We start from the raw sequence: 24,705 nt of genomic DNA, 5'->3' as shown, positions 1-24,705 counted from the left end.
CCGCATTGTTTTGTTGTCTGCATAGTCAGTACTTTTAGCTTTAGTATATCAAGCATGTTTTATGCAACTGCTACTTTATTTAAGTACATTCTTTTAAAATTACACAGTGGCATTATTGTTTAGGTAAAATCTCCTGGCGATATTTCCTGGCGATACTCTGAGTTTTATTTGAACAGGCAGTTTTATCATTGTTTGAAAAAGTATGCAAACCGTGTAAAATGCGCTTTAAATAACTTTTCTACTTGTAGTATTTTTGTTTGCACAGCTGCATGTCAAAATCTGGATTTTGTATGAGTTAAGCTGCAGGGAGGGACTAGGCGTCCGACAGGAAAACACCCAAATAAGGCGTAAGGAAGTGATGACGTCCTGGAAGCTCTCCATGTGACACTGGGCTGTGACGTGTCTCTAGGGTTTCCGGCCATGGCGGCTGGCAGCGCTCCCTGGCTGCCGTTAAGCTTCCGCACTCTGTCTGACGGCCATCACCTGCCGAGCAGGGCTGTGGTCCGAACCGTACCGGATCGTTCACGCACCAAAAACTGCAGCATAAGGAGTGCAGAGAGCAGCGAGGCGTCCCTACGCAGCCCTGTCTGCACGTTCGCCGCTCTGACCAAATATGGGCTTCCCCCGCCCCATATTTGGGAATGTACGTCACGTAGAAGTCTTTATAAAGTCGGGAATCCTCATTGAGGAAAGCTGACAGAGCTCAAGTTCAAGTTCAGCATTCGCACGTGAAAACGCCAACCGGAAATAAACATTTAGATGTTTACTTTCTGTGATGTCGCGACAATTTCGCTTCATTTACAAACAATTGAAAATAATCATTTGAAATATCTGATCCTCCCGAGAACCCGGAGCTGTCGAGACTCCAGCGTTGGCTTCTTCCGAGCAGCACAGTCCCGAACAGCAGCAGCAGCAGCCCGGACAGAGCGCCCCGTCGCGTGCTCCAGGAGCGCGGATTGGGTCGCCCCCCTCACAGGAACAGCCCGTTGTTCAGCAGATTCAGGAACCAGAAAACCTCACACTCGCCACCGCCGCTTCTGAAGCTTCCTCCTCCCGCGAGATGGCAGCCACCAAAGCGGAGCTGCTCCTGTCCACCCTGCAGATCTCAGACCCTCTGGCCGGTTTTCCGCCCCCCCTCTCGCCGCTGGATAGTTACTCGAAGCTGGAGGAGCTGCAGATGCTGCTGCAGAACGCCGCGGCCGGAGGCTCACTGTTGGCCGCGTCCGTAGCGGAGGGAGCCGCGCTGCTGAGCCCGGACCCGGCGGAGTACGGAGGTGAGTGGTGGTGGTTGGTTATGCAGGATATTTGAAGGTGTCATGAGCAGAAAACAAAAACCCTTAAAATGTGCAGGTACAGACAAGTTCAATTAGCAGAAACAGCACATGTCTGATCATTAACAGAGAAACGTCAGAACATGACTGGTTCTGGTTCTGTGAAATTAAATGATCTTTGCAAACAGTCTGATGAGTATTGCACGTTTGGTTGCAGCAGATATATGATAATTAAGTGTTAATGTTTGAAGACTGAGCTAATAAAGATTGTTAATGGTCAGTACAATGCAATAAAACTGGAAATACAGCTTATTGTAACAAAGAGTTTTTAGGGTTATACTTCACTCCTGTTTCGATACTGTATGTACATTAAGCTGGATATCCACTAATATTAAACACCCATAAAAGTGAATTTACTGTTAAAAGCTGTTTCCTGAAAAATGCCTGTAAAAGCAGAAATTGCAGGTTGAAGACGATCAGACTTGAGTCTCAGGTGTTTCCAGGTGTGGTCAAGCTTCTGTTTCCTGACCTTTCCTTCTTCATATGTGTTTCAGATGCTCTGTCAGAGCTCCCAGACCTGCAGAGTCTGCCTCCTCTCACCCCCCGCCTCACCCCTCTGGCCTACAGTGGCCGCTTCACTCTCGAGCCCTCAGCCTCCGTCTCCGGCAGCTCAGGGGCCAGCGGCCTATGGGCGGAGCCTCTTCTCAGCCTGTTCACAGGGTTGGTCAGCATGGCGGCTCCTTCCTTTCCAGCCTGCAGCCTGTCCTCCTCCTCCTCATCATCATCATCACCATCACCGAGTTTCAGCTCCGTTCAGACCAGCTGTGGCCCCGCTGACGTGGCCTCAATCTTCTCTGACACCCCAACCTACACCTCTGCCGACATCTCCGACCTCTCCCCCCCAACTGACTCTCAACCGATCCCCCAGGCCTTCCCAACGCAGGGCCCCCCTCCTGCCTATCCCACCTCCTGCACCAGGCTTGGGGTGCACCCGTCTTCTCTGGTGGTGCCAATGCTTCCAGACTATCTCCTTTCGCAGCAGCAGGATTCTCTTAACCTGAACCAGGACCAGAAGCTCCTGAACCTGGCAACCCAGCAGCAGCCCCCCCTCACACCACTCTCCACCATCAAAGCCTTCTCCTCACAGATCCAGACACAGCCTCAGAGTTCCACCTTCCAGGCTCAACCCACCAAGTCCAGGAACAGAAAGTCTCCTGCAGGCCAGCAGTGCAAGACTTCGCCTCATGAGCGCCCATACATCTGCCCCGCCGATGGCTGTGACCGCCGCTTCTCCCGCTCTGACGAGCTGACACGTCACGTTCGTGTGCACACCGGCCAGAAGCCGTTCCAGTGCCGCATCTGCATGCGCAGCTTCAGCCGCAGTGACCACCTGACGACGCACATCCGCACGCACACTGGAGAGAAGCCGTTCTCTTGCGCCGAGTGCGGACGCAAGTTCGCCAGAAGCGACGAGCGCAAGAGGCATGCCAAGATCCACCAGAGGCAGCGGGAACGCAAGACTGAGAGAACCCCCCCCTCCTCCTCTGCTCCCATCCCCATTAGCCAACCCTCCACTTCCTCCCCCTACTCCCCCTACTCCTCCTACTCCTCCCCAGCTCACAGCTCCACCTCTCCTGCCTCCTCACTCTTCCCCTCTTCCCTAACCATGCAGGCTGCCTCCCCCTGCTTTAGCCCCTCCCCCTCACTGCTGCACGTCTACACCTCCTCTCCGTCCCCCCAACTCTATTCCTCCTCCTGCTCCTCTCCGTTGGGAAGCCCTCAGCCGGAGTTGCCCTCCCCTCACAGCTCCAACTGACAGTCAAGGGGGTCAACCTTTTCCTGTAACCTTTGACCTCAGACTAAAACTCTGCCGTCAACGAAACAATCAAAACAGATGACAAGCTTTATTTTTGTGTTCCTCCGTGAGGTCAAAGGTCAATAGTCTTTCCCCACCCTGTTTCTCAGCTGCTGGATCAATTTGAGCCTTCCTAGCCTCTGTAGTCAGACTGGAGATGAACTTAACCCTTCAGAACAATAACTGAGTCTGGACCAAACATCATAAGGAAACTGCTGATTTAAGGGAAACTTAAACTGCCTACTTACTGAGTTTTATGTATAGACAGATGTAATTATTTTGTAAGTGGGATGTGTACATAATGTTTACATGAAAACATGTGAAGTTTTCTACCTACTGAGTAGGTTCAGGTTTGTATGTTTACATGCTGGTCAGTGTTTCATTTTATACTTCTTTTAAAGCAAAGAGCTGCACAAATAAAAAGTCAGAAACATTTTCGTGCTTTTATTTCAGAGGATTTAATGGTTTCCCAGGTTCTTGACTTTCGTTCAGATTTTTTTTTAATTTAGCATGATTATTTCTTCTATAAACAGACTAAAGTTTAAATTTTAGTCAGGAGTTGTCAAACAAGAAGTCAAGATTATTTTAATGTCTGACATGTGATGACATTTAATGTACTGAACCAAAAAGACCGCAAAGATGCAAAATGGATGCTAAACAAATAGAAATATAAGAAAATAGTAAAAAAAGAAAATAAATAAAGACAAAGAGACAAACAGTAAAATGGGTGCTACAAATAGCTACAAAGACAAAATGAATAGAAATAAACCCACAAAATGAGCAAAACTCAGACTCAAACTCAGTAAAGCACAAGAACACTTAAAAATCTGACATTATAATAACACCACAAAAAACTGCAAACAAGTGAAAGGCTGTAATAAAATGAGCCTTTGGCTGTGATTTGGTAACTAGATTGAAACGGAGATAAACTGTGAGGAAGCTTTTAGGTCAAAGTTAAAATCAGGGCTGATTAGAGAATAACAGCTTTGGTAAACACACTCCACTGGCTCCCTCTTCACTGTGGCATTTCACAGTAAATCCTCAGTGTGTGTGTGTGTGTGTGTCAAACAGCCAACGGGATCAGACTTTGTCATTCAGCCTCGGTCAGCTCTCTGCAGGAACAACACTCTTTGAGCCCAGATATGGAGTTTCCTGTCCCTGCAGCGGACGTCCTGAAGCCCATATATGGATTTTCCTGTTTGTGGGACACCCAGACGCTTTAAGTGGGTGTGTGCTTGTTCTTGTTGTTTGGCTCAGTTTGGGCCAAAAAAGTATATTTTTTAACCGAAATAGGACCTTTTGGTGAAGTGAGGACATTTTGTAGGTCCTCGCGAAAGTGGAGGCCTGTTTAAGGATTCAGACTAGGGTTTAAAGAGACAGAGACAGACACACAGAGAGAGAGATACCAACTAGACAAACAGGGACAGCAGGTCAGACTGGGTGTGTGTGTGTGTGTGTGTGTGTGTGTGTGTGTGTGTGTGTGTGTGTGTGTTCCACAGAAAAAGTTCAGCACTTAAGATTCGGTTTGAGTTTAGGTCTGATTGTGGATGATTCAGGAGCAAAACTATGATCATAATGAATCAGTGAAAAAATTCCCAAATGTGGAAATGTCACATTTTTGTTTTTCTTCTTTAGAAAAGCAGAACCAAACAAGCTCCGTCTACTGCAGCTGAGAAAAACAGCAGCACAGTAAATTATAAATGCAAACAATGCAAAGTTTTATATTTATTAATAATTTGGATTCAAGTGTTTTCACATTAGATTAGATTAAATTCAACTTTATAGTCATTACACATGTACAAGTACAATGCAACTAAATAAAGTTTAGAATTTAACCAGAAGTGCAAAATATCATTAAATATTATGTGTGAAAAAATCTTGGGTATGCATAATAACCTCAGACACGAATTTATACGCTATGCACGACCACGTTCACATCTAATTAGTAATGATATTTTAAGTCGGCAAAGAAAAAAGTAAATTAAAATTCAATTTCCATATCTTATCCCATTCTTTCTTACATTTGGACGGACCCAAAACATGTTTCCGCCCGGTTTCGAACCGGGGACCTTTCGCGTGTTAGGCGAACGTGATAACCACTACACTACGGAAACTCATACTGAGCCCCCTTCTTGTTTGTTTTAAAACTACAATATGCAAAGAAGTCGAACGTGCAAAGGACAGTATTATTTTCCTTAGCAAACGGGCCCGTTAAGTTCATATTATTTCGTCTAGTTCATCAACGCAAAACAGCATATCACAAACAGAATATAGAGTTTGACTAATATATAATATAGATTTTTATTTGTGTTTACCACGATCTATGAGAGTTTCCGTAGTGTAGTGGTTATCACGTTCGCCTCACACGCGAAAGGTCCCCGGTTCGAAACCGGGCGGAAACACATTTTTTTTCCCCCCCTTACATCTCCAGTGTGCGGCGTAAAAATACCTGTGCAAAATCAACGTGTGGACAAAATGATCCACTGTATGGAGGATTAAAAATGCCCGATGTTTTGTTGCTGCTCTTTTCTTTTCTCTCATCACTTTCCACTCACCCCAACCGGTCAAGGCAGATGGCCGCACACCGAGCCTGGTTCTGCTGGAGGTTTCTTCCATTCTGCTGTTCCTGCTCCTGTCACAGTCCCAGCTCCTGCCTCTGAACTCAATTCTGCTGTTCCTGGTCCTCTCACAGTCCCAGCTCCTGCCCCTGAACCTGATTCTGCTGTTCCTGCTTCTCTAACGGTCCCAGCTCCTGCCCCTGAACCTGATTCTGCTGTTCCTGCTCCTCTCACGGACCCAGCTCCTGCCCCTGAACCTGATTCTGCTGTTCCTGCTTCTCTCACGGTCCCAGCTCCTGCCCCTGAACCTGATTCTGCTGTTCCTGCTCCTCTCACGGACCCAGCTCCTGCCCCTGAACCTGATTCTGCTGTTCCTGCTTCTCTCACGGTCCCAGCTCCTGCCCCTGAACCTGATTCTGCTGTTCCTGCTCCCCTCACAATCCCAGCTCCTGCCCCTGAACCCGATTCTGCTGCTCCTGTCACTGTCTCAGATCCTGCCTCTGGCCTGGTCAGCATCTCACCCGGCCCTGGCTCTACACCTGTCCCTGTTTGCCCAGATCTGGTCCAGAGGTCTGGGTCAGCCACCACTCTACCTGCTCCTGTTCCGGGGCGCGTCGACGCCGGTCGGCGACCGCTCGTCTGGTTCCTGTTCCTGTTCCTGTCGCGGCGCCAAGGTCGGCGACCGCTCGTCTGGTTCCTGTTCCTGTCGCGGCGCCGAGGTCGGCGACCGCTCGTCTGGTTCCTGTTCCTGTCGCGGCGCCGAGGTCGGCGACCGCTCGTCTGGTTCCTGTTCCTGTCGCGGCGCCGAGGTCGGCGACCGCTCGTCTGGTTCCTGTCTCTGTCGCGGCGGCGAGGTCGGCGACCGCTCGTCTGGTTCCTGTCTCTGTCGCGGCGCCGAGGTCGGCGACCGCTCGTCTGGTTCCAGTTCCTGTCTCTGTCCCGGCGCCGAGGTCGGCGACCGTTTCTCCCGTCTCTGTTTGTCCTGTTTCAATGTGCCCAGGTCCAGCTCCCGACTCTTATCCTACTTGGGCGCCTGCCTTTCGACCGGTCAGTGCTCCGCCGGGCCCCGATGACGATCCTGCTACAGCACCTGCCTCCAGGTCACTCGATGCCTCGTCCGGCCTCGACACTAGTCCTGCTACGGCACCTGCCTCCGGGTCGCTCGCCGCCTCGCCCAGCCTCGACTCTGGTCCAGGCTCTGTTCCCGCTCCTGGCGCCGGGTCGGCCGTGGTCCGGCCTGGCTCTGTTCCCGCTCCTGGCGCCGGGTCGGCCGTGGTCCGGCCTGGCTCTGTTCCCGCTCCTGGCGCCGGGTCGGCCGTGGTCCGGCCTGGCTCTGTTCATGTTCTGGTTCTTGCTCCTGCTGCCGGGTCGGCCGTGGTCCGGCCTGGCTCTGATCCTGTTTTGGTTCCCGCTCCTGCTGCCGGGTCGGCTGTGGTCCGGCCTGGCTCTGTTCCCGCTCCTGGCGCCGGGTCGGCCGTGGTCCGGCCTGGCTCTGTTCCTGTTCTGGTTCCTGCTCCTGGCGTCGGGTTGGCCGTGGTCCGGCCTGGCTCTGTTCCTGTTCTGGTTCCAGTTCCTGGCTCGGGGTCGGCCGTGGTCCGGCCCACTACTGACCCTGCTTCTGTTCCTGGTTCCGGGCCAGCCAACACTCCTTCTTGTCAATCTACCAGCTCTCCTCTACGTCGCTTCTGCCGTCGCCGCCGGCCTCCCGTCCGGCCCCCGGAGGGCTTCTGCCGTCGCCGCCGGCCTCCCGTCCGGCCCCTGGAGGGCTTCTGCCGTCGCCGCCGGCCACCCGCTCGGCTCCCTGCTGGGTCTCCTGTCGCCGCCGGCCACCTGCACGGCTCCCTGCTGGGTCTCCTGTCACGTACTGGAGGGCTTCAAGCCCACCTCCAGTCCCCCGCCACCCACCCTGGCCCTCCTCCGGACCCCCACCGCCCACCCGGCTCAGCCTGGACCTTCTGGCCTATTAGGGCTGTCTGGAATCCAGCCCTTGAGGGGGGGGCTCTGTCAGGGTCTTGTTGCACTTCCTGTCCCTGGACTTTTATTTTGTGGCCCCTTCTCTTTACTTCCTGTCCCTGGTTCTTTTCACCCAGCTTTACCCTCGTTGTCCCTCATTGTTTGCACCTGTTCCCCCTTCTATTTAAGTTCAGTCTTCCCTTCACTCCCCTGCCAGATCCTCGTCATTGTTAATGTGGTCTCTGCTATCGTGGTCACTGTCTTCATCGCGGGCATCATTGTCGTCATTAATACCCTCACCAACTCCACAGTAGACTCTGGACTTTTGGTAAAGCCTGAAACTTACGTTCCTCGATCTCTTGGGAAATCTGGACTCCTGCATCTTGGACTTTGGTATCCTGGACTCTGTGTTTCCTGTGTGGTTTTGGTCTGAGGTTTTGCCTTTTGTTTAATTCAGTATTTTGGTCTAGTCCATAGTTTTTCTCCGCTTGTTTTATCCGGGTTTCTTTCATGTTTAGGTTTGCCGGTGCCTTATGTTGAGTTTGTTTGTGACTGCCTGCCTTTAGTCCTTGTATTAATGTGCTCTTGTGGTTTAACGTTTATCTGTGCCTGATTTACCCAGTAGCCTCTGTTAGTTCTTTCTTCTTCTTTCTCTAACTTGTCCCCTGAGCCCGAGCTGTGTTTATTTCTGGTAATTCGGTTCCCCTCTTGTTTTCAAGTTAACTCCTTTCGTGTGCTGGTCCTGTTCATCATTTACATCTCTTTCAATAAAAGCCCCTTATTTTGCAAACCCTCGCTCTGTCTCTTCTCTTGGGTCCATCCCTTAACCTAAACGTGACACTGAATAGCTGAGGATGGAGGTCAATCTAAAGTCTCTCAAGTGTCAGAGGTGATAGACACGCTGCCGGGTCTTTTTCTCCACGGCGTTCATGTGAAGGGACCATGGCAGGTCCTGCGTGACGTAAACACCGAGGTACCGGAAGCTGTCCGCTCTCACCACTGGGTTGTTGTTGACGATGGGGGTCTGGTAGTTCCTCTCCTGCTTCGTACTGAAGTCCACTATGAGGTCCTTAGTCTTGCTGAATTCCGGGAGGAGGTTGTTCCTCTGGCACCAGATCTCCAGGTTTCTCCCTCAGGTAATCCGCCTCATTGTTGTCTATGATCAGTCCCACCACAAAGATGTCGTCACAAGTGGTACCTCGTGCACGAGATCGACATGAAACAGATGAGTTTGTTTTTGAGATTTTCGGAACGTTACAGTAATAAGATGTGGCCCGTGATTGTCACATGTCACGATATCTTCACGTTGAACTTAAGTGTTAATGCATCGAGTTGCTGACGCGTGATCGGCTCATTAGACTTTTGTATTGAGCAGCAGGTGAACAGCACCTAATTGCATGAGGTCTGTAAACATACATTAAAAACTATACTAACATCAAAAATAAAGTCATATCAAATCATATGTGAAATATGTGTAATATGAGTCTTTATATAGTGTTTTTTAAAATGATGCTCAATTAGTTTCCCAAAGTTTAATTATGAATTTGTGGTAGAGCTCAATATCCTTTTAATATTAGAATAGTTGTCACATTTAAATTTTACAATTTTGACTTTTCTGTCCATTTGTCCTTCTGGGGTTCAGGCCTGCTTCACGTTCTCTCCACTAGTAAGTTTCACTTCAACCCGTGTTTATGTCTTATGGAGGACATACAATGACTTATTTAGAGAAAACACATAAATAAGTGCGCAAATAAAAGAACAATTGTATATACAACTGACTTTCAAATTCTGGTGCTCACTTACAGAGCCCTTCCTGGCCAGGCTCCTGAGTACATCTCTGACCTGTTGACCCCCTAAAAATCCTCTAGAGCATTGATGTCATCAGGTCAAAATCTCCTTGTGGTCGCTAAAACCCATTTAAGAACTCGGGGTGATGCGTCTTTTAAGTCAGTGGCTCCTAAGATTGTGCGAAGCTCTGCCCCTGTCTGTGCGTGTGGCTGATTCTTTTAAAAGCAGGTGAAGACGCTCTTCCTCAGTAGTGTTAACACGGTTTGCAATTCAGTCTCACGTAACGGATAAAAGCAAATGTTGATCTATAACGTCATTCGGTTTGTTTCGCACTTATATCACGTTATACTATGAACGATTGCAGCACATTCCTCGTTAGTATAGTGGTAAGTATCCCCGCCTGTCACGCGGGAGACCGGGGTTCGATTCCCCGACGGGGAGGTGACCTTTTTTTTCTTCTTGCTGTCACTACAAAGTATGAGTCTCCTCATCTCCAAAAGAAATCATTTATATTCTGTAGTAAACATTGGAACTGCAAACTGCAAATAACCTAATTGACTGCAGACAAAGTATTTACATGCTACTTAAGTGAAAATACAAAACCACAATGTTGCATTAAAAGTTTACTTCAATAACGTTAGGTACCATAAGAAAAAATCCCTTGAATATTAAAATAAATAAATATAAACCACTATCATTATAAATGGATACATTATTGTTATTTATCATTATTATTATTATTATTATTATTATGTTACGACAGATGAGCCTTATTTCACTCAAACAGAACAGCAGCCACACAGCAGTTTATGTCAGTAACTCTTCATCCTGTGGAATAGTTTAGACAAAAACATGCTACTATTTGGAGAAATAATAGCATCCATATTCATAGCTGCCATGGAATAATCCTTGTCTCATAACCACATTTTCCAACACTTTGACTGTGAGAGTGGCAGCTCAGTCCGATTCCTTAGATCAAATGGTTGAACATGTGATTGTTTAGGAGTCACCCCAACTGCTGACATTACTGTAGATTTGCTTTTCTACACAATTTACTTACAGATATCACAATAGCAGTGGAATGTCAAGGCTTTAATTTTAAGTAAAATAAGTAGTACTTTTAGAAATTAGTAACCATTTTGACTGCTGACCCAAGCAGTTTATTTCATCAATGTGAAAGAAAACCAGTACAGCTTAAAATATGATCAAAAGTAGTATTGTACCCAGTCAGGTGGTACTAACAGGGCTTTATGGGACTCCTATGGGACTCCCCTCTAAAATTCTAATACTGTCTTTTCTTTTCTTATCTTTTCTGACACCATTTTAATTGTAACATTATGATTTGACAGTTAATGTGTGGTGTAAAAACCCTGTGCATCAAAGTAGTTTTTTTACACTGAGCAGCTCGTCCATCTGTTGACTGCTCCTCCATTGTTGCAAACGTGTCTAACAAAACCACAATTAAAAATAAAATGTAATTTGAGTCTGCATTGTAGTTTTTTAAACTGCACTTTATTGAGTCAATTTTTACAACATTAATACACTGAACAGAATTGTTGGTAGTTAGTAGATTTGCTGAAGTTTCCTCCTGTTGTAGCAAATACACTGGGCTCTGTAAAACAGATAGAAACATTAGGATTAAATTATTAAATGAAAGTAGATAACATTCATCTATTATTCCAGAAATTGGATAACAATATTGTGGATGATTGGTATATAAATCTATAACAAGTAGCATTATTTAGACTAGTTCAGAGTCCAGAGGTTCTATGTGTTTGTGTATATAATGTATGAACATGTGTGGCCTTTTCTTACCTCTCAGACACACTGGTAACTAGGTACTTATGAGAGCTCCTTGCTGCATAAATATCATTTACATAGAGAGAGGAGAGACAGTCAGACACGTTTATGTAAACCTTAGCAAATAACCTAGTTTGTGCTGTAACTTATTGTAACTTATAACAGTTTAGCATCTGTCCCTCACAGATCACCCTGGAGTTATTAGGTGGAGCATTGTTTTAGAACCATGCACAATAATTTCTGCAATCTTTTGCTGTGCAAAGACATTTTTCTTTTGCATTTGTCTTTGCATGGACGCTTCTGTTTACAGCTGTAAACACTTTGGACTCTTAGCTTAGCTTAGTTTAGCTCTGCAAGAACATTTGCCTGTGTCTGAGTGTGTGCTAGGTAATTTAGGCCCACCATGCTGCCGAAGGACATGTCAATGCCTGGCAGGACCTCCAGGGTTGCTGGAATGCTCAGGTTTGCTTGGATATTTGGGTTTGTTGTCATGGTGTTCAGCTTTTCCTTGGTTGACATTCTTCATTGTCCCCTTAGCTGTGGAGATACACAAAGCACCCGTGTAAAAAAATTATTTCAAAAGCATATCTCTATATATTCACAGTGTCCCCCACAGTAAACCTGCATCGCCCCTCACACTGTTGTGCCTGCGCTTATTTGCCGTTTAAAATGTTTAACAGCTGTTAAGCAGCTCAGAACAAGTGTTGGTGACATTAATCTATGGTTTAATTGAAGACAGGTGTGTGTTAGTGTGTGTGCACTCTGCATGTTGTGCAGAAACAGGCTTCGACAGCACCTGTCTGTGCAGTGAGAGGCATCAGTCTGTAACAACTCTGAACAACCAAAGCAGACTAAGTGTCACTTTAGTCCCACAAATTCTCAAAACTGAGTGAGACCTCTTCTCTAGTAAAAGCATCAGATGATCTTCCAACTGTTTCAGAAACTTCTATTTCAAATGTTCACACCATGTAGATGAATCAAATGATCTAATGGTAATTCTGAATCAAGAGCTTCAGTTCCATTTGAAGCATGTAGCTGTTTGACAATAACGTGTTCCAAAGTCAGTGGTCTGTTCATATGTTAATATCCCCCAAAGCCCCAGGACCTCCACTGCTAATATGAATTCTGTAGGAAACACTTGTACAACACTGCACAATTGTACAGTTTTTAATTTCTCGTTTTAAAGTTGAAACTGTAAGAAAGGGGATGACTCTACTATACGTTTATTATTGAGGTCATAGTAATGAGTGGAGTTGTACAGAAGTGCATTATATTAAGAGGTGGTTCCAGTTTTTTGACCACCTCATTCAAGGTGTGTGTGCATGTTTAGTGATGAGAGACAATGAGTGATTTAGTGGCTTGTGGCTGGAATGTTTACAAGAAACGTTAACTTACGACAGTTAAGCCTCCCGCTCTGTCCATCACAGATCAGCTTTGAGGTTTTCGGTGGAGCTTTTGTAGAACAGGGATTTCCTATGCAGCCATGTTTAATTCTGCAGTATCTTGTGTTGCAGGAACATTTTACTTTACAGGGATGTTTTGCTTTGCAAGGACATTTAGGTTTACAACAGTGTTTGCTCATGTTTCCGTTGTCTTTCACATGTTCTTTTGAGCCGCAGTTATTTCTGTTGCAACATTTGACTATGCAGCAACATTCACCCATGCCAGAGAATGTGTCATACAGCTGACGACCACCAGGCCATGTAAGTCCACCAGTCCGTTTAAAATGATATTGACGCTTGACAAGATATCCATATTTATTAGAATGTTTTCCTGAATGTGTGCGTGTAGCATAATGTCTGTATTTGTTGCTATTTTGAGATTTCCATTGATGTTCATGTTTGCTTGAATGTTCAAGTTTTCCAAAATGTTCAAAGTTCGTGGGATGTTCAGCTTTCCCAGGATGTTCAGGTGTTCCAGGGTTGTTAGGTTTTTCGGGATGCCCGTCTTCACTGGAATGATCAGGTTTCCCAGGATGTTTTGGTTTCCCAGGATGTTCATGTTCACCGGAATGATCAGGTTTTCCAGGATGTTTAGGTTTCCCAGGATGTCCATCTTCACCGGAGTGATCAGGTTTTCCAGGATGTTTTGGTTTCCCAGGATGTTCATGTTCACCGGAATGATCAGAATTTCCAGGATGTTTAGGTTTCCCAGGATGTCCATCTTCACCGGAGTGATCAGGTTTTCCAGGTTGTTTAGGTTTCCCAGGATGTTCATCCTTACCAGAATGGTCAGGTTTTCCAGGATGTTTTGGTTTCCCAGGATGTTCATCTTCACCGGAATGATCAGGTTTTCCAGGATGTGTTGGTTTCCCAGGATGTTCAGGTTTCCCAGGATGTCCTTCTTTACCGGAGTGATCAGGATTTCCAGGTTGTTTAGGTTTCCCAGGATGTTCATCTTCACCAGAATGGTCAGGTTTTCCAGGATGTTTTGGTTTCCCAGGATGTTCATCTTCACCGGAATGATCAGGTTTTCCAGGATGTTTAGGTTTCCGAGGATGTCCTTCTTCACCGGAGTGATCAGGTTTTTCAGGATGTTTAGGTTTTCCAGGATGATCAGGTTTCCCAGGATGTCCTTCTTCACTGGACTGATCAGGTTTTCTAGGATGTTTTGGTTTCCCAGGATGTCCATCTTCACCAGAGTGATCAGGTTTTCCAGGATGTTTAGGTTTCCCAGGATGTCCATCTTCACCGGAGTGATCAGGTTTTCCAGGATATTTTGGTTTCCCAGGATGTTCATGTTCACCGGAATGATCAGGTTTTCCAGGATGTTTAGGTTTTCCAGGATGTTCAGGTTTCCCAGGATGTCCATCTTCACCAGAGTGATCAGGATTTCCAGGATGTTTTGGTTTCCCAGGATGTCCATCTTCACCGGAGTGACCAGGTTTTCCAGGTTGTTTAGGTTTCCCAGGATGTTCATCTTCACCGGAATGAACAGGTTTTCCAGGATGTTTAGGTTTCCCAGGATGTTCATCTTCACCAGAATGGTCAGGTTTTCCAGGATGTTTTGGTTTTCCAGGATGTTCATCTTCACTGGAATGATCAGGTTTTCCAGGATGTTTAGGTTTTCCAGGATGTTCAGGTTTCGCAGGATGTCCATCTTTACCGGAGTGATCAGGATTTCCAGGTTGTTTAGGTTTCCCAGGATGTCCATCTTCACCGGAATGATCAGGTTTTCCAGGATGTTTTGGTTTGCCAGGATGTCCATCTTTACCGGAGTGATCAGGTTTTCCAGGATGTTTTGGTTTCCCAGGATGTTCATCTTCACCGGAATGATCAGGTTTTCCAGGATGTTTAGGTTTCCCAGGATGTCCTTCTTCACCGGAGTGATCAGGTTTTCCAGGATGTTTAGGTTTCCCAGGATGTTCACCTTCAGTAAGATGACCAGGTTTCTCAGGATGCTCAGATTTTCCAGGTTGATCATGTTTGCTGGGATGAACATGTTTTTTAGCATGTTTGGGTTCTGCTGGATGTTCATGGTCGCTTGGATGTTTTGGTTTCCCAGGATGTCCTTCTTCACCGGAGTGATCAGGTTTTCCAGGATGTTTAGGTTTCCCAGGATGTTCATCTTCACCGGAATGCTCAGGTTTTCCAGGATGTTTAGGTTTCCCAGGATGTTCATCTTCACCGTAATGATCAGGTTTTCCAGGATGTTTAGGTTTCCCAGGATGTTCATCTTCACCGGAATGATCAGGTCTTCCAGGATGTTTAGGTTGTCCAGGATGTTTTGGTTTCCCAGGATGTCCTTCTTCACTGGAGTGATCAGGTTTCTCATGATGTTCATGGTCACTGGGATGTTCAGGTTTTCCGGGATGTTTTGGTTTCCCAGGATGTTCATCCTCACCAGAATGGTCAGGTTTTCCAGGATGTTTAGGTTTCCCAGGATGTTCATCTTCACCAGAATGGTCAGGTTTTCCAGGATGTTTAGGTTTCCGAGGATGGTCATCTTCACCAGATTGGTGAGGTTTTCCAGGATGTGTTGGTTTCCCAGGGTGTTTTGGTTTCCCAGGATGTCCTTCTTCACCGGAGTGATCAGGTTTTCCAGGATGTTTAGGTTTCCCAGGTTGTTCATCTTCACCAGAAAAGTCAGGTTTTCCAGGATGTGTTGGTTTCCCAGGATGTTCATCACTGGGATGTTCTGGTTTTTCGGGATGTTTTGGTTTCCCAGGATGTTCATCTTCACCGGAATGATCAGGTTTTCCAGGATGTTTAGGTTTTCCGGGATGTTCAGGTTTCCCAGGATGTCCTTCTTCACCAGAGTGATCAGGTTTTCCAGGATGTTTAGGTTTCCCAGGTTGTTCATCTTCACCAGAATGGTCAGGTTTTCCAGGATGTGTTGGTTTCCGAGGATGGTCATCTTCACCGGAATGATCAGGTTTTCCAGGATGTGTTGGTTTCCCAGGGTGTTTAGGTTTCCCAGGATGTTCATCTTCACCGGAATGATCAGGTTTTCCAGGATGTTTAGGTTTCCCAGGATGTTCATCTTCACCGGAGTGACCAGGTTTTCCAGGATGTTTAGGTTTTCCGGGATGTTCATCTTCACCGGAATGATCAGGTTTTCCAGGATGTTTAGGTTTCCCAGGTTGTTCATCTTCACCAGAATGGTCAGGTTTTCCAGGATGTTTTGGTTTCCCAGGATGTTCATCCTCACCAGAATGGTCCGGTTTTCCAGGATGTTTAGGTTTCCCAGGATGTTCATGTTCACCGGAATGATCAGGTTTTCCAGGATATTTAGGTTTCCCAGGATGTCCTTCTTCACCAGAGGGATCAGGTTTTCCAGGATGTTTAGGTTTCCCAGGATGTCCATCTTCACCGGAGTGACCAGGTTTTCCAGGATGTTTAGGTTTCCCAGGGTGTCCGTCTTCACCGGAGTGATCAGGTTTCCCATGATGTTCATGGTCACTGGGATGTTCAGGTTTTCCGGGATGTTTAGCTTTCCCGGGATGTTCAGGTTTCCTAGGATGTCCTTCTTCACCGGAGTGCTCAGGTTTTCCAGGATGTTTAGGTTTCCCAGGATGGTCATCTTCACCAGAATGGTCAGGTTTTCCAGGATGTGTTGGTTTCCCAGGGTGTTTTGGTTTCCCAGGATGTCCATCTTCACCAGAGTGATCAGGTTTCCCAGGATGTTCATGGTCACTGGGATATTCAGGTTTTCCGGGATGTTTTGGTTTCCCACGATGTTCATCTTCACCAGAATGGTCAGGTTTTCCAGGATGTTTAGGTTTCCCAGGATGTTCATCTTCACCGGAATGATCAGGTTTTCCAGGATGTTTAGGTTTCCCAGGATGTCCTTCTTCACCAGAGTGATCAGGTTTTCCAGGATGTTTAGGTTTCCCAGGATGTCCATCTTCACCGGAGTGATCAGGTTTTCTAGGATGTTTAGGTTTTCCGGGATGTTCATCTTCACCGGAGTGATCAGGTTTTCCAGGATGTTTAGGTTTCCCAGGATGGTCATCTTCACCGGAATGATCAGGATTTCCAGGATGTTTAGGTTTCCCAGGATGTTCATCTTCACCGGAATGATCAGGTCTTCCAGGATGTTTAGGTTTTCCAGGATGTTTTGGTTTCCCAGGATGTCCATCTTCACCGGAGTGATCAGGTTTCCCAGGATGTTTAGGTTTTCCGGGATGTTCAGGTTTCCCAGAATGTCCTTCTTCACTGGAGTGATCAGGTTTTCCAGGATGTTTAGGTTTCCCAGGATGTTCATCTTCACCGGAATGATCAGGTCTTCCAGGATGGTCAGGTTTTCCAGGATGTGTTGGTTTCCCAGGATGTCCTTCTTCACCGGAGTGATCAGGTTTTCCAGGATGTTTAGGTTTCCCAGGATGGTCATCTTCACCAGAATGGTCAGGTTTTCCAGGATGTGTTGGTTTCCCAGGGTGTTTTGGTTTCCCAGGATGTCCATCTTCACCGGAGTGATCAGGTTTCCCAGGATGTTCATGGTCACTGGGATGTTCAGGTTTTCCAGGATGTTTAGGTTTCCCAGGATGGTCATCTTCACCGGAATGATCAGGATTTCTAGGATGTTTAGGTTTCCCAGGATGTTCATCTTCACCGGAATGATCAGGTCTTCCAGGATGTTTAGGTTTTCCAGGATGTTTTGGTTTCCCAGGATGTTCATCTTCACCGGAATGATCAGGTTTTCCAGGATGTTTAGGTTTCCCAGGATGTTCATCTTCACCGGAATGATCAGGTCTTCCAGGATGTTTAGGTTTTCCAGGATGTTTTGGTTTCCCAGGATGTTCATCTTCAGCGGAATGATCAGGTTTTTCAGGATGTTTAGGTTTTCCAGGATGTTCAGGTTTTCCAGGATGTTTAGGTTTCCCAGGATGTTCATCTTCACCGGAGTGATCAGGTTTTCCAGGATGTTTAGGTTTCCCAGGATGTCCTTCTTCACCGGAATGACCAGGTTTTCCAGGATGTTTAGGTTTTCCGGGATGTTCATCTTCACCGGAATGATCAGGTTTTCCAGGATGTTTAGGTTTCCCAGGTTGTTCATCTTCACCAGATTGGTCAGGTTTTCCAGGATGTGTTGGTTTCCGAGGATGGTCATCTTCACCGGAATGATCAGGTTTTCCAGGATGTGTTGGTTTCCCAGGGTGTTTAGGTTTCCCAGGATGTCCTTCTTCACCGGAGTGATCAGGTTTTCCAGGATGTTCATGGTCACTGGGATGTTCAGGTTTTCCGGGATGTTTTGGTTTCCCAGGATGTTCATCTTCACCAGAATGGTCAGGTTTTCCAGGATGTTTAGGTTTCCCAGGATGTTCATCTTCACCGGAATGATCAGGTTTTCCAGGATGTGTTGGTTTCCCAGGATGTTCAGGTTTTCCAGGATGTTCATCTTCACCAGAATGGTCAGGTTTTCCAGGATGTTTAGGTTTCCCAGGATGTTCATCTTCACCGGAGTGATCAGGTTTTCCAGGATGTTTAGGTTTCCCAGGATGGTCATCTTCACCGGAATGATCAGGATTTCCAGGATGTGTTGGTTTCCCAGGATGTTCATCTTCACCGGAATGATCAGGTCTTCCAGAATGTTTAGGTTTTCCAGGATGTTTTGGTTTCCCAGGATGTTCATCTTCACCAGAATGGTCAGGTCTTCCAGAATGTTTAGGTTTTTCAGGATGTTTAGGTTTTCCAGGATGTTCAGGTTTTCCAGGATGTTCATCTTCACCAGAATGGTCAGGTTTTCCAGGATGTTTAGGTTTCCCAGGATGTTCATCTTCACCGGAGTGATCAGGTTTTCCAGGATGTTTAGGTTTCCCAGGATGTCCATCTTCACCGGAGTGACCAGGTTTTCCAGGATGTTTAGGTTTTCCGGGATGTTCATCTTCACCGGAATGATCAGGTTTTCCAGGATGTTTAGGTTTCCCAGGTTGTTCATCTTCACCAGAATGGTCAGGTTTTCCAGGATGTGTTGGTTTCCCAGGTTGTTCATCTTCACCGGAGTGATCAGGTTTTCCAGGATGTTTAGGTTTCCCAGGATGTTCATCTTCACCGGAATGATCAGGTCTTCCAGGATGGTCAGGTTTTCCAGGATGTTTAGGTTTCCCAGGATGTTCATCTTCACCAGAATGGTCAGGTTTTCCAGGATGTTTAGGTTTCCGAGGATGGTCATCTTCACCAGAATGGTCAGGTTTTCCAGGATGTGTTGGTTTCCCAGGGTGTTTTGGTTTCCCAGGATGTCCATCTTCACCGGAGTGATCAGGTTTCCCAGGACGTTCATGGTCACTGGGATGTTCAGGTTTTCCGGGATGTTTTGGTTTCCCAGGATGTTCATCTTCACCAGAATGGTCAGGTTTTCCAGGATGTTTAGGTTTCCCAGGATGTTCATCTTCACCGGAATGATCAGGTTTTCCAGGATGTTTAGGTTTCCCAGGATGTCCTTCTTCACCAGAGTGATCAGGTTTTCCAGGATGTTTAGGTTTCCCAGGTTGTTCATCTTCACCGGAGTGATCAGGTTTTCCAGGATGTTTAGGTTTCCCAGGATGGTCATCTTCACCGGAATGATCAGGATTTCCAGGATGTGTTGGTTTCCCAGGATGTTCATCTTCACCGGAATGATCAGGTCTTCCAGGATGTTTAGGTTTTCCAGGATGTTTTGGTTTCCCAGGATCTTCATCTTCACCGGAATGATCAGGTTTTTCAGGATGTTTAGGTTTCCCAGGATGTTCATCTTCACCGGAATGATCAGGTCTTCCAGGATGTTTAGGTTTTCCAGGATGTTTTGGTTTCCCAGGATGTTCATCTTCAGCGGAATGATCAGGTTTTTCAGGATGTTTAGGTTTTCCAGGATGTTCAGGTTTCCCAGGATGTCCGTCTTCACCGGAGTGATCAGATTTCCCAGGATGTTCATGGTCACTGGGATGTTTAGGTTTTCCGGGATGTTCAGGTTTCCCAGGATGTTCATCTTCACCAGAATGGTCAGGTTTTCCAGGATGTTTAGGTTTCCCAGGATGTTCATCTTCACCGGAGTAATCAGGTTTTCCAGGATGTTTAGGTTTCCCAGGATGTCCATCTTCACCGGAGTGACCAGGTTTTCCAGGATGTTTAGGTTTTCCGGGATGTTCATCTTCACCGGAATGATCAGGTTTTCCAGGATGTTTAGGTTTCCCAGGTTGTTCATCTTCACCAGAATGGTCAGGTTTTCCAGGATGTGTTGGTTTCCGAGGATGGTCATCCTCACCGGAATGATCAGTTTTTCCAGGATGTGTTGGTTTCCCAGGGTGTTTAGGTTTCCCAGGATGTTCATCTTCACCGGAATGATCAGGTTTTCCAGGATGTTTAGGTTTCCCAGGATGTTCATCTTCACCGGAATGATCAGGTCTTCCAGGATGTTTAGGTTTTCCAGGATGTTTTGGTTTCCCAGGGTGTTCATTGTCACTGGGATGTTCAGGTTTTCCGGGATGTTTTGGTTTCCCAGGATGTTCATCTTCACCAGAATGGTCAGGTTTTCCAGGATGTTTAGGTTTCCCAGGATGTTCATCTTCACCGGAATGATCAGGTTTTTCAGGATGTTTACGTTTCCCAGGTTGTTCATCTTCACCAGAATGGTCAGGTTTTCCAGGATGTGTTGGTTTCCGAGGATGGTCATCTTCACCGGAATGCTCAGGTTTTCCAGGATGTGTTGGTTTCCCAGGGTGTTTAGGTTTCCCAGGATGTTCATCTTCACCGGAATGATCAGGTTTTTCAGGATGTTTAGGTTTCCCAGGATGTTCATCTTCACCGGAATGATCAGGTTTTCCAGGATGTTTAGGTTTCCCAGGATGTTCATCTTCACCGGAATGATCAGGTTTTCCAGGATGTTGAGGTTTCCCAGGGTGTTTTGGTTTCCCAGGATGTTCATCTTCACTGGAATGATCAGGTTTTCCAGGATGTTTAGGTTTTCCAGGATGTTCAGGTTTCCCAGGATGTCCTTCTTCACCGGAGTGATCAGGATTTCCAGGATGCTTAGGTTTCCCAGGATGTCCATCTTCACCGGAGTGATCAGGTTTTCCAGGATGTTTAGGTTTCCCAGGATGTTCATCTTCACCGGAGTGATCAGGTTTTCCAGGATGTTTAGGTTTTCCAGGATGTTTAGGTTTCCCAGGATGTTCATCTTCACCGGAGTGATCAGGATTTCCAGGATGTTTAGGTTTCCCAGGATGTTCATCTTCACCGGAATGATCAGGTTTTCCTGGATGTTTAGGTTTCTCAGGATGTCCATCTTCACCGGAATGATCAGGTTTTCCAGGATGTTTTGGTTTCCCAGGATGTTCATCTTCACCGGAATGATCATTTTTTCCAGGATGTTTAGGTTTTCCGGGATGTTCAGGTTTCCCAGGATGTCCTTCTTCACCGGAGTGATCAGGTTTTCCAGGATGTTTAGGTTTCCCAGGATGTCCATCTTCACCGGAGTGATCAGGTTTTCCAGGATGTTTAGGTTTCCCAGGATGTTCATCTTCACCGGAGTGATCAGGTTTTCCAGGATGTTTAGGTTTTCCAGGATGTTTAGGTTTCCCAGGATGTTCATCTTCACCGGAGTGATCAGGATTTCCAGGATGTTTAGGTTTCCCAGGATGTTCATCTTCACCGGAATGATCAGGTTTTCCTGGATGTTTAGGTTTCTCAGGATGTCCATCTTCACCGGAATGATCAGGTTTTCCAGGATGTTGAGGTTTCCCAGAGTGTTTAAGTTTCCCAGGATGTTCATGGTCACTGGGATGTTCAGGTTTTTCAGGATGTTTTGGTTTCCCAGGATGTTCATCTTCACCGGAATGATCAGGTTTTCCAGGATGTTTAGGTTTTCCGGGATGTTCAGGTTTCCCAGGATGTCCTTCTTCACCGGAGTGATCAGGTTTTCCAGGATGTTTAGGTTTCCCAGGATGTTCATCTTCGCCGGAATGATCAGGTTTCCCAGGATGTTTAGGTTTCCCAGGATGTTCATCTTCGCCGGGATGATCAGGTTTCCCAGGATGTTTAGGTTTCCCAGGATGTTCATGGTCACTGGGATGTTCAGGTTTCCCAGGATGTTTTGGTTTCCCAGGATGTTCATCTTCACCGGAATGATCAGGTTTTCCAGGATGTTTAGGTTTTCCGGGATGTTCAGGTTTCCCAGGATGTCCTTCTTCACCGGAGTGATCAGGTTTTCCAGGATGTTTAGGTTTTCCAGGATGATCAGGTTTCCCAGGATGTTTAGGTTTCCCAGGATGTTCATCTTCACCGGAATGATCAGGTTTTCCAGGATGTTTAGGTTTCCCAGGATGTTCATCTTCACCGGGATGTTCAGGTTTTCCAGGTTTTTCCTGGTTGGTGGGATGAACTTGTTTTTCAGCATTTTTGGGTTCTGCTGGATGTTCATGGTCGCTGGGATGTTCCGGTTTCCCAGGATGTTCAGGTTCCCCAGGGTTTTTAGGTTTTCCAGGATGTTCATCTTCACCGGGATGTTCAGGTTTTCCAGGTTTTTCCTGGTTGGTGGGATGAACTTGTTTTTCAGCATTTTTGGGTTCTGCTGGATGTTCATGGTCGCTGGGATGTTCCGGTTTCCCAGGATGTTCAGGTTCCCCAGGGTTTTTAGGTTTTCCAGGATGTTCATGGTCGCTGGGATGTTTAGGTTTTCCAGGATGATAATAAGCTTTGTCATTATTTACGTTTTTTTCATGGTGTTCAAGTTTTTTGACATGTTTACGTTTCCTTGCATGTTCAGATGTTATGTAATGTTTATGTTTTCTGTGATTTTTTTTTATGTCTGAATGTTTTTTATTATGATGATGTTTATGTTTTCTAGAACGTTTGATCTCTTCAGGATTATCATGTTCTTTGGGATTTTCATTTTCACTTGTTTTTTCAGGTTTTCCAGGATGTTTAGTTTTTTCTGGATGTTCACTATCACTTGGATGTTCAGGTTTTTTGGGGTTTTCCACTTCACCTGGATGTTCACGTTCGCTTGGATGTTTTTCAGGGTTCCTAGTTTTCTCTGGATGTTCAGGTTTGCTGGGCTGTTCAGGTTTTCCAGGATTTTCAGGTTTGTGTTCGCTGGGATGATCATGTTTATCAAGATCTTCATTTAACTGGGGATGTTTGATTTTAGGAGGATCCTTAGGTTTGCCAGAGTGTAATTTTTGTTCATGGTGTTTATGTTTCCTGCCATGTTCAGATGTTATCGAATGCCTGTGTTTCCTATGATTTTTGTGTTTATCTGAATGATTTTTATTATGGTGATGTTTATGTTTGCCAGAATGTTTGTTTTTTTCAGGATCTTCAGGTTCGTTGGGATATTCATTTTCTGTTTGTTTTTCAGGTTTTCCAGGATGTTTTTTGTCATTGGGAAGGTCAGATCTCCCAGGATGCTTCGGTTGTTGAGGATGTTTGCCTTCATTGGGATGTTCAGGTTTTTCAGGTTGTTTATGTTCCCCAGCATGTTCATCTTCACTGGGGTGATCAGGTTTCCCAGGATGTTTTGGTTTTCCAGGATCTTCTGGTTCTCCTGGATGTTTGTGGTCGCTGGGATGTTCAGGTTTTTCGGAATGATCAGGTTTCTGAAGATGTTCATTGTCAGTGGGAAGTTCAGGTTTCCCAGGATGTTTTGGTTTTCCAGGATCTTCTGGTTCTCCTGGATGTTTGTGGTCGCTGGGATGTTCAGGTTTTTCGGAATGATCAGGTTTCTGAAGATGTTCATTGTCAGTGGGAAGTTCAGGTTTTCCAGGATGTCTTGGTTTTCCAGGATGTTCGTCTTCACTAGGATGATGAGGTTTCCCAGGATGTTCATAGTCAGTGGGAAGTTCAGGTTTTCCAGGATGTCTTGGTTTTCCAGGATGTTCGTCTTCACTAGGATGATCAGGTTTCCCAGGAGGTTTTGGTTTTCCAGTATGTTTTTCTTTAATAGGATCTTCCAATTTCCCCGGATGTCTTGGTTTTACTTGAAGGTCTTTATTACTAGGATGATCGGTTTTTCCAGGATGTTTTGGTTTTCCAGGATCTTCTGGTTCTCCTGGATGTTTATGGTCGCCGGGTCGTTCAGGTTTTTCGGAATGATCAGGTTTCCCAAGATGTTCATAGTCAGTGGGATGTTCAGGTTTTCCAGGATGTATTGGTTTTCCAGGATGTTCGTCTTCACTAGGATGATCAGGTTTCCCAGGATGTTTTGGTTTCCTGGGATGTTCAGATATTACGGAATGCTTGTGTTTCCTGTGTTTTTTGTGTTTATCTGAATGTTTTGTATTGTGATTATGTTTATGCTTGCTGTGACGTTTGATCTTTTTAGATAGGTACGGTTCTTTGGTATCTTCGTGTTCGCTCGTTTTTTCAGGGCTTCCAGGATGTTTATTGTCCGTGAGATTTGGGGTTTTTCCAGGATGTTCATCTTCACTGGGATGTTCAGGTTTTCCAGGATGTTCAGGTTTCCCAGGATGTTTGTTATCTCTTGGATGTTCAGATTTTCCAGGTTGTTTTGGTTGTCCAGGGTGTTCAACTTCACTGGGATGTTCAGGTTTTCCAGGATGTTGTTCACTAGGATGATCAGGTTTATCAAGATTTTTGTTTTCCCTGGGATGTTGGTTTTTACCTGGATGATTAAGTTTCCCAGAATGTATTTTTTTTTCATGGTGTTTCTGTTTTCTGGCATGTTCAGATCTTATGGAATGCTTATGTTTCCTGTGATTTTTGTGTTTATCTGAATGTTTTGTATCATGATGTTTATGTTTGGTAGAAGTTTTGATCTTTTCAGGATAGTCCGGTTCTTTGGGATATTCATTTTCTGTTGGTCTTTCAGGTTTTCCAGGATGTTTAGGTTTTTCTTGTTGTTCACCTTCTTTGAGATGGTTAGGTTTACCAGGATGTTCATGGTCCCTGGGATGTTTGGGTTTTTTAGAATGTTCAAGTTTTCCAGGATGTTTGCTGAGATCATCAGGTTTACCAGGATGTTCAGGTTTTCCTGGATGCTCAACCCCACTGGGATGTTCAGGTTTCGTAGGATGGTCCTGGTCACTGGGATGTTCGGGTTCTGT

General features: G+C 45.8%; 1 protein-coding gene and 3 non-coding genes across 4 annotated transcripts; 3 read left to right on the top strand and 1 right to left on the bottom strand.

The window, feature by feature from the left end:
• The first annotated feature begins 672 nt into the window (after positions 1-672).
• On the top strand, positions 673-3,559 carry LOC137108261 (early growth response protein 1-like). The gene is made up of 2 exons (XM_067492645.1): positions 673-1,274; positions 1,826-3,559. Exons 1-2 carry the CDS (start codon positions 1,061-1,063, stop codon positions 3,085-3,087), a joined length of 1,476 nt encoding a protein of 491 aa, XP_067348746.1. The 5' UTR covers positions 673-1,060; the 3' UTR covers positions 3,088-3,559.
• Positions 3,560-5,167: 1,608 nt separating this feature from the next.
• Positions 5,168-5,240, bottom strand: trnav-aac (transfer RNA valine (anticodon AAC)). The gene has a single exon. It is a non-coding gene; the product is annotated as a tRNA-Val (tRNA).
• A 215-nt stretch (positions 5,241-5,455) lies between these two features.
• Positions 5,456-5,528, top strand: trnav-cac (transfer RNA valine (anticodon CAC)). The gene has a single exon. It is a non-coding gene; the product is annotated as a tRNA-Val (tRNA).
• A 4,266-nt stretch (positions 5,529-9,794) lies between these two features.
• Positions 9,795-9,866, top strand: trnad-guc (transfer RNA aspartic acid (anticodon GUC)). Its single transcript has one exon. It is a non-coding gene; the product is annotated as a tRNA-Asp (tRNA).
• Positions 9,867-24,705: the final 14,839 nt, after the last annotated feature.

This window comes from Channa argus, chromosome 22, assembly GCF_033026475.1.
Source record: "Channa argus isolate prfri chromosome 22, Channa argus male v1.0, whole genome shotgun sequence".
In the NCBI taxonomy this organism is placed as follows: domain Eukaryota; kingdom Metazoa; phylum Chordata; class Actinopteri; order Anabantiformes; family Channidae; genus Channa; species Channa argus.
This window is presented reverse-complemented; position numbering and strand designations above follow the sequence as displayed.